The 12,778-nt window shown below is 36.0% G+C and overlaps 1 protein-coding gene across 2 annotated transcripts in view; it reads right to left on the bottom strand.

Annotated features, from left to right (window-relative positions):
• npr2 (natriuretic peptide receptor 2) overlaps positions 1-12,778 on the bottom strand; it is a 198,465-nt gene that overhangs the window by 62,737 nt on the left and 122,950 nt on the right. For both annotated transcript variants that reach the window (XM_062031569.1, XM_062031570.1), the window contains exons 11-14: positions 12,586-12,690; positions 5,683-5,754; positions 1,127-1,286; positions 895-1,050 (exon numbers count right to left, since the gene is read on the bottom strand). In XM_062031569.1, coding sequence (XP_061887553.1) covers positions 895-1,050; positions 1,127-1,286; positions 5,683-5,754; positions 12,586-12,690 — 493 coding nt within the window. The remainder of the gene's footprint in view (positions 1-894; positions 1,051-1,126; positions 1,287-5,682; positions 5,755-12,585; positions 12,691-12,778) is intronic.

Here is a 12,778-nt window from a genome sequence, read left to right as displayed (position 1 = left end):
TGAGGACTTTGAATATGACCAATGTATGATCCTGTAACTACTTGGTATCGGATTGATACCCAAATTTGTGGTCTCATCCAAAACTAATGCAAAGCATCCAAACAACAGAAGAATAAGTGATTATTACATTTCAACAGGAGTGTAGATAGAACATGTTAAAAGAGAAAGGGTTAGGTGAGTTAGGGTGAGTTCAAACCCCGGCCGAGTCATACCAAAGACTATTAAAAATGGGACCCTGCTTGGCACTCAGCATCAAGGGTTGGAATTGGGGGTTAAATCACCAAAAATTATTCCCGGGCGCGGCCAACGCTGCTGCTCACTGCTCCCCTCACCTCCCAGGGGGTGAACAAGGGGATGGGTCAAATGCAGAGGACAAATTTCACCACACCTAGTGTGTGTGTGACAATCATTGGCACTTTAACTTTAACTTAAAGCAGATATCAACAGTAAATGAACAAGTAGATTAATAATTCATTTTCTACCGCTTGTCCTTAATAATGTTGACAAAAAATTAGAATGGTAAATGACACAATATGTTACTGCATATGTCAGCAGGCTAATTAGGAGCCTTTGTTTGCTTACTTACTACTAAAAGACAAGTTCTCTTGTATGTTCACTATTTTATTTAAGGACAAACTTGCAATAAGAAACATTTTTTGTTAAAATAAAGCCAATAATGCAATTTTTTGTGGTCCCCTTTATTTAGAAAAGTTTTGAAAAGTACTGAAAAGTATCGAAATACATTTTGGTATCGGGACAACACTAATTTGGACGCACATTGAAATATCAGACACAATCCAATAGACTAAAATCTTGAAGTTATCATTCCCATAATGCATTGTATATTTTAAACCAGTAAACAAAAATGGACAATATTACTGTAGTGGAGTTTACCTTTGGGGCTGAGATCCATGCCTTCAACATAGAAAGGCCCGTTCCTCAGAGCTATTTCCTGCAGGATGATGCCAAAACTGTACACATCACCCTTCTGCGTCCCCTGAGGAGGATGCTGGTCGTAAATGAGCTGCTCAGGAGCCGTCCACAGCTTTTCTAAATAAACAATTGAAGTACTGTCAAAAATGCGGCGAAAAAAATGGCAACCGCAGCATTTTATTTGCCCACTTACTTGCGTAGACGGCATGGGAATCGTCGTTTTCGCAGGACGAGCGAAAGCTGGCTAATCCGTAATCGGTGATTTTCAACACGAATCGGCTGTCCACCACACAATTAGATGACTTCAGATTTCCATGGCAGCCGAAGTAGCTGTTATGCAGATAGTTCATGCCCTGGAGGAGACCAGTGTTCATTCATGCATCATGGCACGTTTTCCGACCTCCACACGAGGGCACATAAAAACCGCACACATGGAAACAATAAACTTCAACAAGTGGCCGGGAGTTGAAGGTTAACAAAGAGAGACTACTTTCAAGGACACCGCAGTCTCGGGGGAGATTATGTGAAATTGTTGTTAATAACTCCGCTAGGTGGGACGGTCCAGACGGACTCATGTTCGGTATTTTGTGGAAGAGTTCAGTATATGCAGAGCTCTGCTATGTCATTGCAGCATGCACTGTCTTCACGATTGGGGTTTTACATAAGTCGGGTTGTGCAGTGGAACACATTTATGTCGCCAACCTGTTTGTGGTTATTATCCTCTGTGTTTTTAAAATTTAGATTTCTATTTATTGTTTTAATTGGTTTTACCCCTTTAAAATCGTTTTTAATCATATTTATTTTTATATTGTTTTTATATGGGTATTATATTTATTTATTTTTTTGTTTTTATTCAGTCATTGGTGGAGCTAAGGATAATATTTGAATATTGTTTTTAATATTGTTGTGCAGCACTTTGGAAACATTTCTGTTGTTTAAATGTGCTATATAAATAAAGTGGATTGGATTGGATTGGATGTTGACACTCCGTCTATGTCAGGGGTGTCCAAACTTTTTCCACTGAGGGCCGCACATGGAAAAATGAAAGCATGTGGGGGCCATTTTGATATTTTTCATTTTTCACAATATATATGGATTTTTTTTTTTACCTTTAGGGGTCCCGGGGACCATAAAGTGTCTCAGTCGTTAAAATGTTAAAACTAAGTCAAATTATTATTATTATTTTTTATTTAAATCTCTATATCAACTTCAAGTTGATATAAAGTAATAAAAAAAAAAGGTTTTATGGCTTTTATGTCAAAAACAACTTTGTTTTTTATAGTAAAACTGAAAAATGCAGTATTTAGTAATTTGGGATTTGGGATCCAAAATATATATCATAAAGTGATACATTTTTATTTGTTTTTTCTTTTACTTTCAACTAGAGATGTCCGATAATGGCTTTTTTGCCGATATCTGATATTCCGATATTGTCCAACTCTTAATTACCGATTCTGAAATCAACCGATACCGATATATACAGTCGTGGAATTAACACATTATTATGCCTAATTTTGTTGTGATGCCCCGCTGGATGCATTAAACAATGTAACAAAGTTTTCCAAAATAAATCAACTCAAGATATGGAAAAAAAAATGCCAACATGGCACTGCCATATTTATTATTGAAGTCACAAAGTGCATTATTTTTTTTTAACATGCCTCAAAACAGCAGCTTGGAATTTGGGACATGCTCTCCCTGAGAGAGCATGAGGAGGTTGATGTGGGCGGGGTGGGTGAGGGGGTGTATATTGTAGCGTCCCGGAAGAGTTAGTGCTGCAAGGGGTTCTGGGTATTTGTTCTGTTGTGTTTATGTTGTGTTACGGTGCGGATGTTCTCCCGAAATGTGTTTGTCATTCTTGTTCGGTGTGGGTTCACAGTGTGGCGCATATGTGTAACAGTGTTAAAGTTCTTTATATGGTCACCCTCAGTGTGACCTGTATGGTTGTTGACCAAGTATGCTTGCATTCACTTGTGTGTGGGAAAAGCCGTAGATATTATGTGATTGGACCGGCACACAAAGGCAGTGCCTATAAGGCACGCCTCCAATATTGTTGTCTGGGTGGAAATCAGGAGAATGGTTGCCCCGGGAGATTTTCGGGAGGGGCACTGAAATTCGGGAGTCTCCCGGGAAAATCGGGAAGGTTGGCAAGTATGACTGGGAGACGCAACTGCTCTGTACTTCTCCCTACATCCGTGTACCACTCCGTAAAGCGGCGTTTTAAAAAGTCAGAAATGTTACTTTTTGAAACTGATACCGATAATTTCCGATATTACATTTTACAGCATTTATCAGCTGATAATATCGGCAGTCCGATATTATCGGACATCTATAGGATTTTTTTTTTTTTTTTACTTTAGTGGTCCCGGGGACCATAAAGGGTCTCAGTCATTAAAATGTTAAAAATAAGTCAAATTATTAGGGTCCGCACAGGACCTTTTTATTATTATTTTTTATTTAACGCTTACACAGTAAATCTCTATATCAACTTCAAGTTGATATAAAGTAATACAAAAAAAAGTTTTTATGGCTTTTATGTCAGAAACAACTTTGTTTTTTATAGTAAAACTGAAAAATGCAGTATTTAGTAATTAGAGCCCTAAAAGATCAAGAATGCATTGATTTTAATTCTTTAATAGTTTTGAGTAATCACAGTGAAAAGATAAATACAATATATTTGACTAAACTAAATATATTTGGGATCCAAAATATATATCATAAAGTGATACATTTGTATTTGTTTTTTCTTTTACTTTCAACTAGAGATATCCGATAATCCGATATTGTCCAACCCTTAATTACCGATTCCGATATCAACCGATACCGATACATACAGTCGTGGAATTAACACATTATTATGCCTAATTTTGTTGTGATGCCCCGCTGGATGCATTAAACAATGTAACAAGGTTTTCCAAAATAAATCAACTCAAGTTATGGGAAAAAAAATGCACACATGGCACTGCCATATTTATTATTGAAGTCACAAAGTGCATTATTTTTTTTAACATGCCTCAAAACAGCAGCTTGGAATTTGGGACATGCTCTCCCTGAGAGAGCATGAGGAGGTTGAGGTGGGCGGGGTTGGGGGGCGGGGTGTATATTGTAGCGTCCTGGAAGAGTTAGGGCTGCAAGGGGTTCTGGGTATTTGTTCTGTTGTGTTTATGTTGTGTTACGGTGCGGATGTTCTCCCGAAATGTGTTTGTAATTCTTGTTTGGTGTGGGTTCACAGTGCGGCGCATATTTGTAACAGAACTTTGAAATTTACAGAATTTACCAATATATTCGCCAAAAAAGTTCCATTATTACCACGGGCCTCTGCAGCCGCAGCCGAGCAGGGCACCGCCAAAATGTGAAAGATACTAATTTCTATTAATAGTCCAATCAAAGTCAACAACAGCCATAGAGCAGTGTTTTTCAACCTTTTTTGAAACAAGGCACATTTTTTCCGTTGAAAAAATCCAGAGGCACACCACCAGCAGAAATCATTAGAAAACGAAACTCAGTTGACAGTAAAAATTAGTTGTCGCAATTGTTGGATATGACTTTAAACCATAACCAGGCATGCATCATTATAGCTCTTGTCTCAAAGTAGGTGTACTGTCACCACCTGTCACATCACGCCCTGACTTATTTTGAGTTTTTTGCTGTTTTCCTGTGTGTAGTGTTTTAGTTCTTGTCTTGCGCTCCTATTTTGGTGGCTTTTTGTCTATTTTTTGGTATTTTCCTGTAGCAGTTTCATGTCTTCCTTTGAGTGATATTTCCCGCATCTACTTTGTTTTAGCAATCAAGAATATTTCAGTTGTTTTTATCCTTCTTTATGGGGACATTGTTGATTGTCATGTCATGTTCGGATGTACTTTGTGGACGCCGTCTTTGCGCCACAGTAAGTCTTTGCTGTTGTCCAGCATTCTGTTTTTGTTTACTTTGTAGCCAGTTCAGTTTTAGTTTCGTTCTGCATAGCCGTCCCTAAGCTTCAATGCCTTTTCTTAGGGGCACTCACCTTTTGTTTATTTTTGGTTTAAGCATTAGACACCATTTTACCTGCACACTGCCTCCAGCATATTGGGATCACGACAAAGCAGTTAGCTACCGGCTGCCGCCTACTGATATGGAAGAGTATTACACGGTTACTCTGCCGAGCTCTAGACAGCACCGACACTCAACAACAACACATCATTTGCAGACTATAATTACTGGTTTGCAAAAAATATTTTTAACCCAAATAGGTGAAATTAGATCATCTTCCACGGCACACCAGACTGCATCTCACGGCACACTAGTGTGCTGCGGCACAGTGGTTGAAAAACACTGCCTTAGAGTCTGTGCTTCTCAAACTGCCGAGGCAAACAATCAGAGCTAGCATAGCGCTTTTAGAGGCTATCCTCAGTAGTTTTGTATTAAATTCAAGAAATAACTTGTCGTAAAGTACAGGGGCGGTGGTGTATAAATAGAAGAAAATGAAGTGCAAATGTAAATATTTTGACTACGGCTGTGGTTCCACTGTGGTAGATTAAAAATGAGCTTTTTTTTAAAGTGCATCCATGAATTAGAGGAGAGGAAGCTGTAAGGAAATACTTGCAGCGTTAAGTGTAATATTTACTGTACTGTGTTGTGCGAGTTCATGTTGTCCACATCTGCACGAAACCATGACAACTGGGTTGTTGTGTTGTGTGTCCGTGCCTCACAAAGCATCTGAACGTTGTTATTGCGAGCATTCGTGCATGAACGTAAAATGTATGATTGCACCTTCACTATGTCGTTGATCAGCGAGTAGCGGAACATCCAGTCCAGATTGATGCTCTCGTTCTCCAGAATATCCTGTAAGCACACCATCAAAACTAATGAATGACAGACGGGGGGAAAAAACACTTGAACTTTCTATTCGACTTTCTTCTCCTCAAAGTTGACTTTGGGACGTAACAGAGAAAAAAACCTACAGACCAGATGGCTTACGTTCGTTCTTATTAAGGCACCGCATGCTAACATGCTAAAGAACCAGTTGTCACATTATATTATTTACAATGAGATGAAAAACCACCCATGATGTTCAAATCTTATGTAAGTATGTCCTTTATATGAACGATCAGAGCAGGAATGCTAATATCATACTGTCATTAACGTTTACAACATTAAAGGCCTACTGAAACCCACTACTACCGACCACGCAGTCTGATAGTTTATATATCAATGATGAAATTTTAACGTTGCAACACATGCCAATACGCCCGGGTTAGATTAGTAAAGTGCATTTTTAAATTTCCCGCGAAATATTCTGCTGAAAACGTCTCGGTATGATGACGTTTACGTGTGACGTCACAGATTGCAGCGGACATATTGGGACACCATTGTGGCCAGCTATTAAGTCGTCTGTTTTTATCGCAAAATTCCACAGTATTCTGGACATCTGTGTTGGTGAATCTTTTGCAATTTGTTTAATGAACAATGAAGACAGCAAAGAAGAAAGCTGTAGGTGGGAAGCGGTGTATTAGCGGCCGGCTGCAGCAACACAACCAGGAGGACTTTGAGTTTGATAGCAGACGCGCTACCGTGAGTACGCAGCTTTGGCTTACAAACATTTGATCGCTTGCCCGTACGTGCGTGCCGCTATGTGCATGTCACGTACGTAACTTTGGGGAAATATATGTGCTGTATGAACTTTACGGAGGTGAACGGTACTTTGGGCTGTGGGATTGAGTGTGTCGCGCGGGTGTTTGAGTTGTATTGGCGGGTTATATGGACGGGAGGGGGGAGGTGTTTGTTATGCGGGATTAATTTGTGGAGTATTAAATATAAGCCTGGTTGTGTTGTGGCTAATAGATTATATATATGTCTTGTGTTTATTTACTGTTTTAGTCATTCCCAGCTGAATATCAGGTCCCACCCGCCTCTCACAGCATCTTCCCTTTCTGAATCGCTTCCACTGCCCTCTAGTTCTTCACTCTCACTTTCCTCATCCACGAATCTTTCATCCTCGCTCAAATTAATGGGGTAATCGTCGCTTTCTCGGTCCGAATCGCTCTCGCTGCTGGTGGCCATGATTGTAAACAATGTGCAGATGTGAGGCGCTCCACAACCTGTGACGTCACGCTACTTCCGGTACAGGCAAGGCTTTTTTATCAGCGACCAAAAGTTGCGAACTTTATCGTCGATGTTCTCTACTAAATCCTTTCAGCAAAAATATGGCAATATCGCGAAATGATCAAGTATGACACATAGAATGGACCTGCTATCCCCGTTTAAATAAGAACATTTCATTTCAGTAGGCCTTTAACATGCAGTCCCTCCATAGTGCATTTAAAGCTGTATAACATAGCAAGTTAGGGAAAAAATTATAAATTGGCTTCCTGCATCATGTTCTTATATTTTTAGACCATGCAAAAGTGGCTAGCTTGAATACCTACGTACAAAGATGAGTACTCATAAGTCCCAATTCAGGAAAAAAAGTTTTGAACAACTCGTTCATGACTCACAAACTCGCACGCTTGTGAACATGTTAAACATATGATATGAATCAATCACACAATTAAGTTGTGCTTCTTCCTACTCCTTTTCGGACATGTGGAAACATGTGATGTATGTCTGAAATAAATCAACCATGACCATGCATACTTAATGAGGGACGTCCCGATCTACATTTTTGGCCTCAAATCCGATCCGATTTCAAGTCCCGATTTGATATTTTGACAATAGATGATATAAGTCTAAATGTTTTATCGCAAGTAACTAAGTAAACACAATAACACATTTTTATAAAGTTTATCTTATTAAATGTAGAATTAGCTAGTATTGTTTTAATCAGATGATGTAATAAATGTGTGGTATTGAACACTACATTTTTTATTTTTTTTTTCAAAATAAAGAGGCTAGCGTACAATAACTAAACAAAAGCAAAAACTACTATTGGCTCCTATTTAAACCACTTGGGTTTTGTCCCAACGCCTTTTGTGTCTAAAAACGTACACTACCGTTCAAAAGTTTGGGGTCACCCAAACAATTTTGTGGAATAGCCTTCATTTTTAAGAACAAGAATAGACTGTCGAGTTTCAGATGAGAGTTCTCTTTTTCTGGCCATTTTGAGCGTTTAATTGACCCCACAAATGTGATGCTCCAGAAACTCAATCTGCTCAAAGGAAGGTCAGTTTTGTATCTTCTGTATTGAGCTAAACTGTTTTCAGATGTGTGAACATGATTGCACAAGGGTTTTCTAATCATCAATTAGCCTTCTGAGCCAATGAGCAAACACATTGTACCATTAGAACACTGGAGTGATAGTTGCTGGAAATGGGCATCTATACACCTATGTAGATATTGCACCAAAAACCAGACATTTGCAGCTAGAATAGTCATTTACCACATTAGCAATGTATAGAGTGTATATCGTTAAAGTTAAGACTAGTTTAAAGTTATCTTCATTGAAAAGTACAGTGCTTTTCCTTCAAAAATAAGGACATTTCAATGTGACCCCAAACTTTTGAACGGTAGTGTATTTCTATGGGTTTTAAACAATAACAAAAACCATCAAATAATTAAATTTGTAATATAAGAACAAGACAAATATCAATCTAATTATTTAAGTACCGATAGTAATAACATCTGGATCGATCATCCTTACTTTACATTGACGCTTCCTGTGTTGTCCTGATCAATGTGTGTGTATAGCATGCTCAGCCATTCCTTTTCATGTATTCCTCCATTGCAGAGTTGTACAGCATACAAGTATAGTACCGCGATGCTAATGAATCATTTTCGGTACTATACCGCCTCAAAAAAGTACCGCGTCATCGTCACGTCTTGACTTTGCTGGTTTTACAAGCAGAGGAGCATGTTCGGCAGCGCACAATCACAGAGTACTTACAAGCAAACACAGTGTATAGACAGAAAAGGGAGAATGGACGCATTTTGGCCTAAAAACTAAATATAACGGTGAAGATATAACACTGAAACACCCTCAGGAAGAGCTAGCTAGCAGCTAAAATCCATCCGCAGTCTGCAGTGTTTTAGTTACTTCTAAATCACTACTCCTCGTCTCCATGGCGACAAATAAAGTAAGTTTCTTACAAGTATCATCCCTGCAGGACGAGGAATAGCTAAACATGCTTCACTACACACCGTAGCTCACCGGCATCACAATGAAAACAAATGCCATTGGTGGATCTACACCTGACATCCACTGTAATGATATCAAGTACAACCGACTATGATTACATCGATATTCTTTAGCATCACAAAATCTTTTTTCCTTTTTTTAAAATTCATATTATGTTTATAAACTCAGGAAATATGTCCCTGGACACTTGAGGACTTTGAATATGACCAATGTATGATCCTGTAACTACTTGGTATCGGATCGATACCCAAATTTGTGGTATCATCCAAAACTAATGTAAAGTATCAAACAACAGAAGAATAAGTGATTATTACATTTTAACAGAAGTGTAGATAGAACATGTTGAAACAGAAAGTAGGCAGATATTAACAGTAAATGAATAAGTAGATTAATCATCCATTTTTACAGCTTGTCCTTTATAATTTTGACAAAATAATAGAATGGAAAATGACACAATATGTTACTGCATATGTCAGCAGACTAATTAGGAGCCTTTGTTTGCTTACTTACTAATAAAAGACAAGTTGTCTTGTATGTTCACTATTTTATTTAAGGACAAACTTGCAATAAGAAACATATGTTTAATGATTTTTTTGTTAAAATAAAGCTATAATGCAATTTTTTTGTGGTCTCCTTTATTTAGAAAAGTATCAAAATACATTTTGGTAACGGTACCAAAATATTGGTATCAGGACAACACTAGTGCAGTGTTCAGTGCAATGTCAACTTCAAAACTAAAAGCAGGGTTTTATGATCCTGGATTGTAACAAGTAACAAAATGCAGTCATTTAAAAAATATTTTTAGTTTGTTTACCACGAGAAAAACTATTTTCACATGCACAAAAACTGAATTGTCTTTGTAGTAGAAACATACAACAAAATGACCGCAACAACCCTGTCAGATGAGAGTTTAGAATATGTACAAACAAACAAATAAAGCCAATAATGCAATTTTTTGTGGTCCCCTTTATTTAGAAAAGTATCGAAAAGTACAGAAAAGTATCGAAATAATATTGGTATCGGGACAACACTAGTGCTGAGTAGCGTTGAAGGAGTAGAAGGATTGCGTACTAGAATAATGACGGAATAGTACATGTTACACTGCAAAAAGTCAGTGTTCAAAAACAAGGAAAAAAATACAAAAATTAGGGGTATTTTACTTGAACTAAGCAAAATTATCTCCCAATAGAACAAGGAAATTTGGCTTGTCAAGACTTTCCAAAACAAGTCAAATTAGCTAACCTCAATGAACCCAAAAATACCTTAAAATAAGTATATTCTCATTAATAAGAAGTGCACTTTTCTTAGTAGAAAAAAAAAAAAAAAAGAGACTTTTTTTCTCAATATGTTCAAAAATATTCTTAAATTAAGTAAATGCTAGTGCCATTATCTTGACATAATGATATGTGCTCGGCATTACATTTCTTGAAACCAGCAAACTTATATTAAAAACTAGTTTATTTTTTTTCAAGGCAACCGCTTGTTACTCTTGGGGTCTCCTAGCCGCTCAGGCAAAAAATCATATTGTCTAAAAATGCATTTCCCATTGATAACATGACATCATCGTGCCAAGTGCATGCTCTTTCAGTCAATTAGTGTGCGAGGAATATATATATATATATACTGTATATATATATATATATATATATATATATATATATATATATATATATATATATATATATATATATATATATATATATATATATATATATATATATATATATATATATATATATATATATATACATATATATATATATATATATATTAGGGCTGCAACAACTAATCAATTAAATCGATTAAAATCGATTATAAAAAATAGTTGGAGATTAATTTAGTCATCGATTTGTTGGATCTATGCTATGCGCATGCGCAGAGGCAATTTTTTTTTTTTTATATAAACCTCTACTTATAAACTGCAACATGTACAAACAGCTGAGAAACAATATTCAAAATAAGTATGGTGCCAGTATGCTGGTTTTTTTTCAATAAAATACTGGAAAGTGTAGAAATGTAGTTTGTCTCTTTTATCCGATTATTAATCGATTAATCGAAGTAATAATCGACAGATTAATCGATTATCAAATTAATCGTTAGTTGCAGCCCTAATATATATATATATATATATATATATATATATATATATATATATATATATATATATATATATATATATATATATATATATATATATATATATATATATATATATATATATATATATACATACAGCCCGGCCCCCAGCCAAAAAATTTTATTATAATTTTGAAGAATTTACCTGAATGTGCATGAACAATTTCTGTTCAAAATTGTTTGAAATGTCACATGTTAAATGTTTAAATATTAACTGTCAGTTTACTGTACAGTGCCAACTGTACTACTATAGGAGTACGTATTTTCTCTCTCTCTCTCTCTCTCTCTCTCTCTCTCTCTCTCTCTCTCTCTCTCTCTCTCTCTCTCTATATATATATATATATATATATATATATATATATATATATATATATATATATATATATATATATATATATATATATATATATATATATATATATGGGCTGCAACAACTAATCGATTAAATCGATTAAAATCGATTATAAAAATAGTTGGCGATTAATTTAGTCATCGATTTGTTGGATCTATGCTATGCGCATGCGCAGAGGCAATTTTTCTATTTTTATAAAACTTTATTTATAAACTGCAACATGTACAAACAGCTGAGAAACAATATTCAAAATAAGTATGGTGCCAGTATGCTGTTTTTTTTTCAATAAAATACTGGAAAGTGTAGAAATGTAGTTTGTCTCTTTTATCCGATTATTAATCGATTAATCGAAGTAATAATCGACAGATTAATCGATTATCAAATTAATCGTTAGTTGCAGCCCTAATATATATATATATATATATATATATATATATATATATATATATATATATATATATATATATATATATATATATACAGCCCGGCCCCCAGCCAAAATTTTTTATTATAATTTTGAAGAATTTACCTGAATGTGCATGAACTATTTCTGTTCAAAATTGTTTGAAATGTCACATGTTAAATGCTTAAATATTAACTGTCAGTTTACTGTACAGTGCCAACTGTACTACTATAGGAGTACGTATTTTCTCTCGTTTCATTGAAAATAAAACAGCAAAGTCCATTTGGCTGTCATCTGTTTTAATTATGAGACACAATTGTGTCAAAGTCGTGATTTTTTTTTTTTCATGCTTGAAATAAGAAATTATTACTTTGAAAGGGTAGTTTTATACTTGTGAGTGTTGATGACACAGCTTTGCATCAGTTGATATTCTAGTTTCAAGCATGTTTTACTCAATATAGGTCATCAAATCTCAGCAACAAGCTGTAACATCTGACTGAGATCATTTAGGACCAAAACACTTAAAACAAGTAAAACACTAACAGAACATCTGCTTAGTGAGAAGAATTAATTTATCAGACAGAAAATAAGCAAATATCACCTTTATTTGAGATATTTAATCTTACTTAGATTTCAGTGTTCGCAGTGTACCTGTAGGCTGCCTCTGGGGCAATACTCGGTTATGATGCATATGTTGGGAGGGTCAATGCAGGCCCCGATGAAGCGGGTAAGATGGTTGAACTGGACATCTCTCATCTGAAAATAACGCACAAACACAGAGTCACTTTCCAAACATCACGTCTCTCCAAGCCTGTGGAAAAAGAGGACACTGGCAGCTCATTTG

Source organism: Entelurus aequoreus, linkage group LG21 (assembly GCF_033978785.1).
Source record: "Entelurus aequoreus isolate RoL-2023_Sb linkage group LG21, RoL_Eaeq_v1.1, whole genome shotgun sequence".
Taxonomy (NCBI): Eukaryota; Metazoa; Chordata; class Actinopteri; order Syngnathiformes; family Syngnathidae; genus Entelurus; species Entelurus aequoreus.
This window is presented reverse-complemented; position numbering and strand designations above follow the sequence as displayed.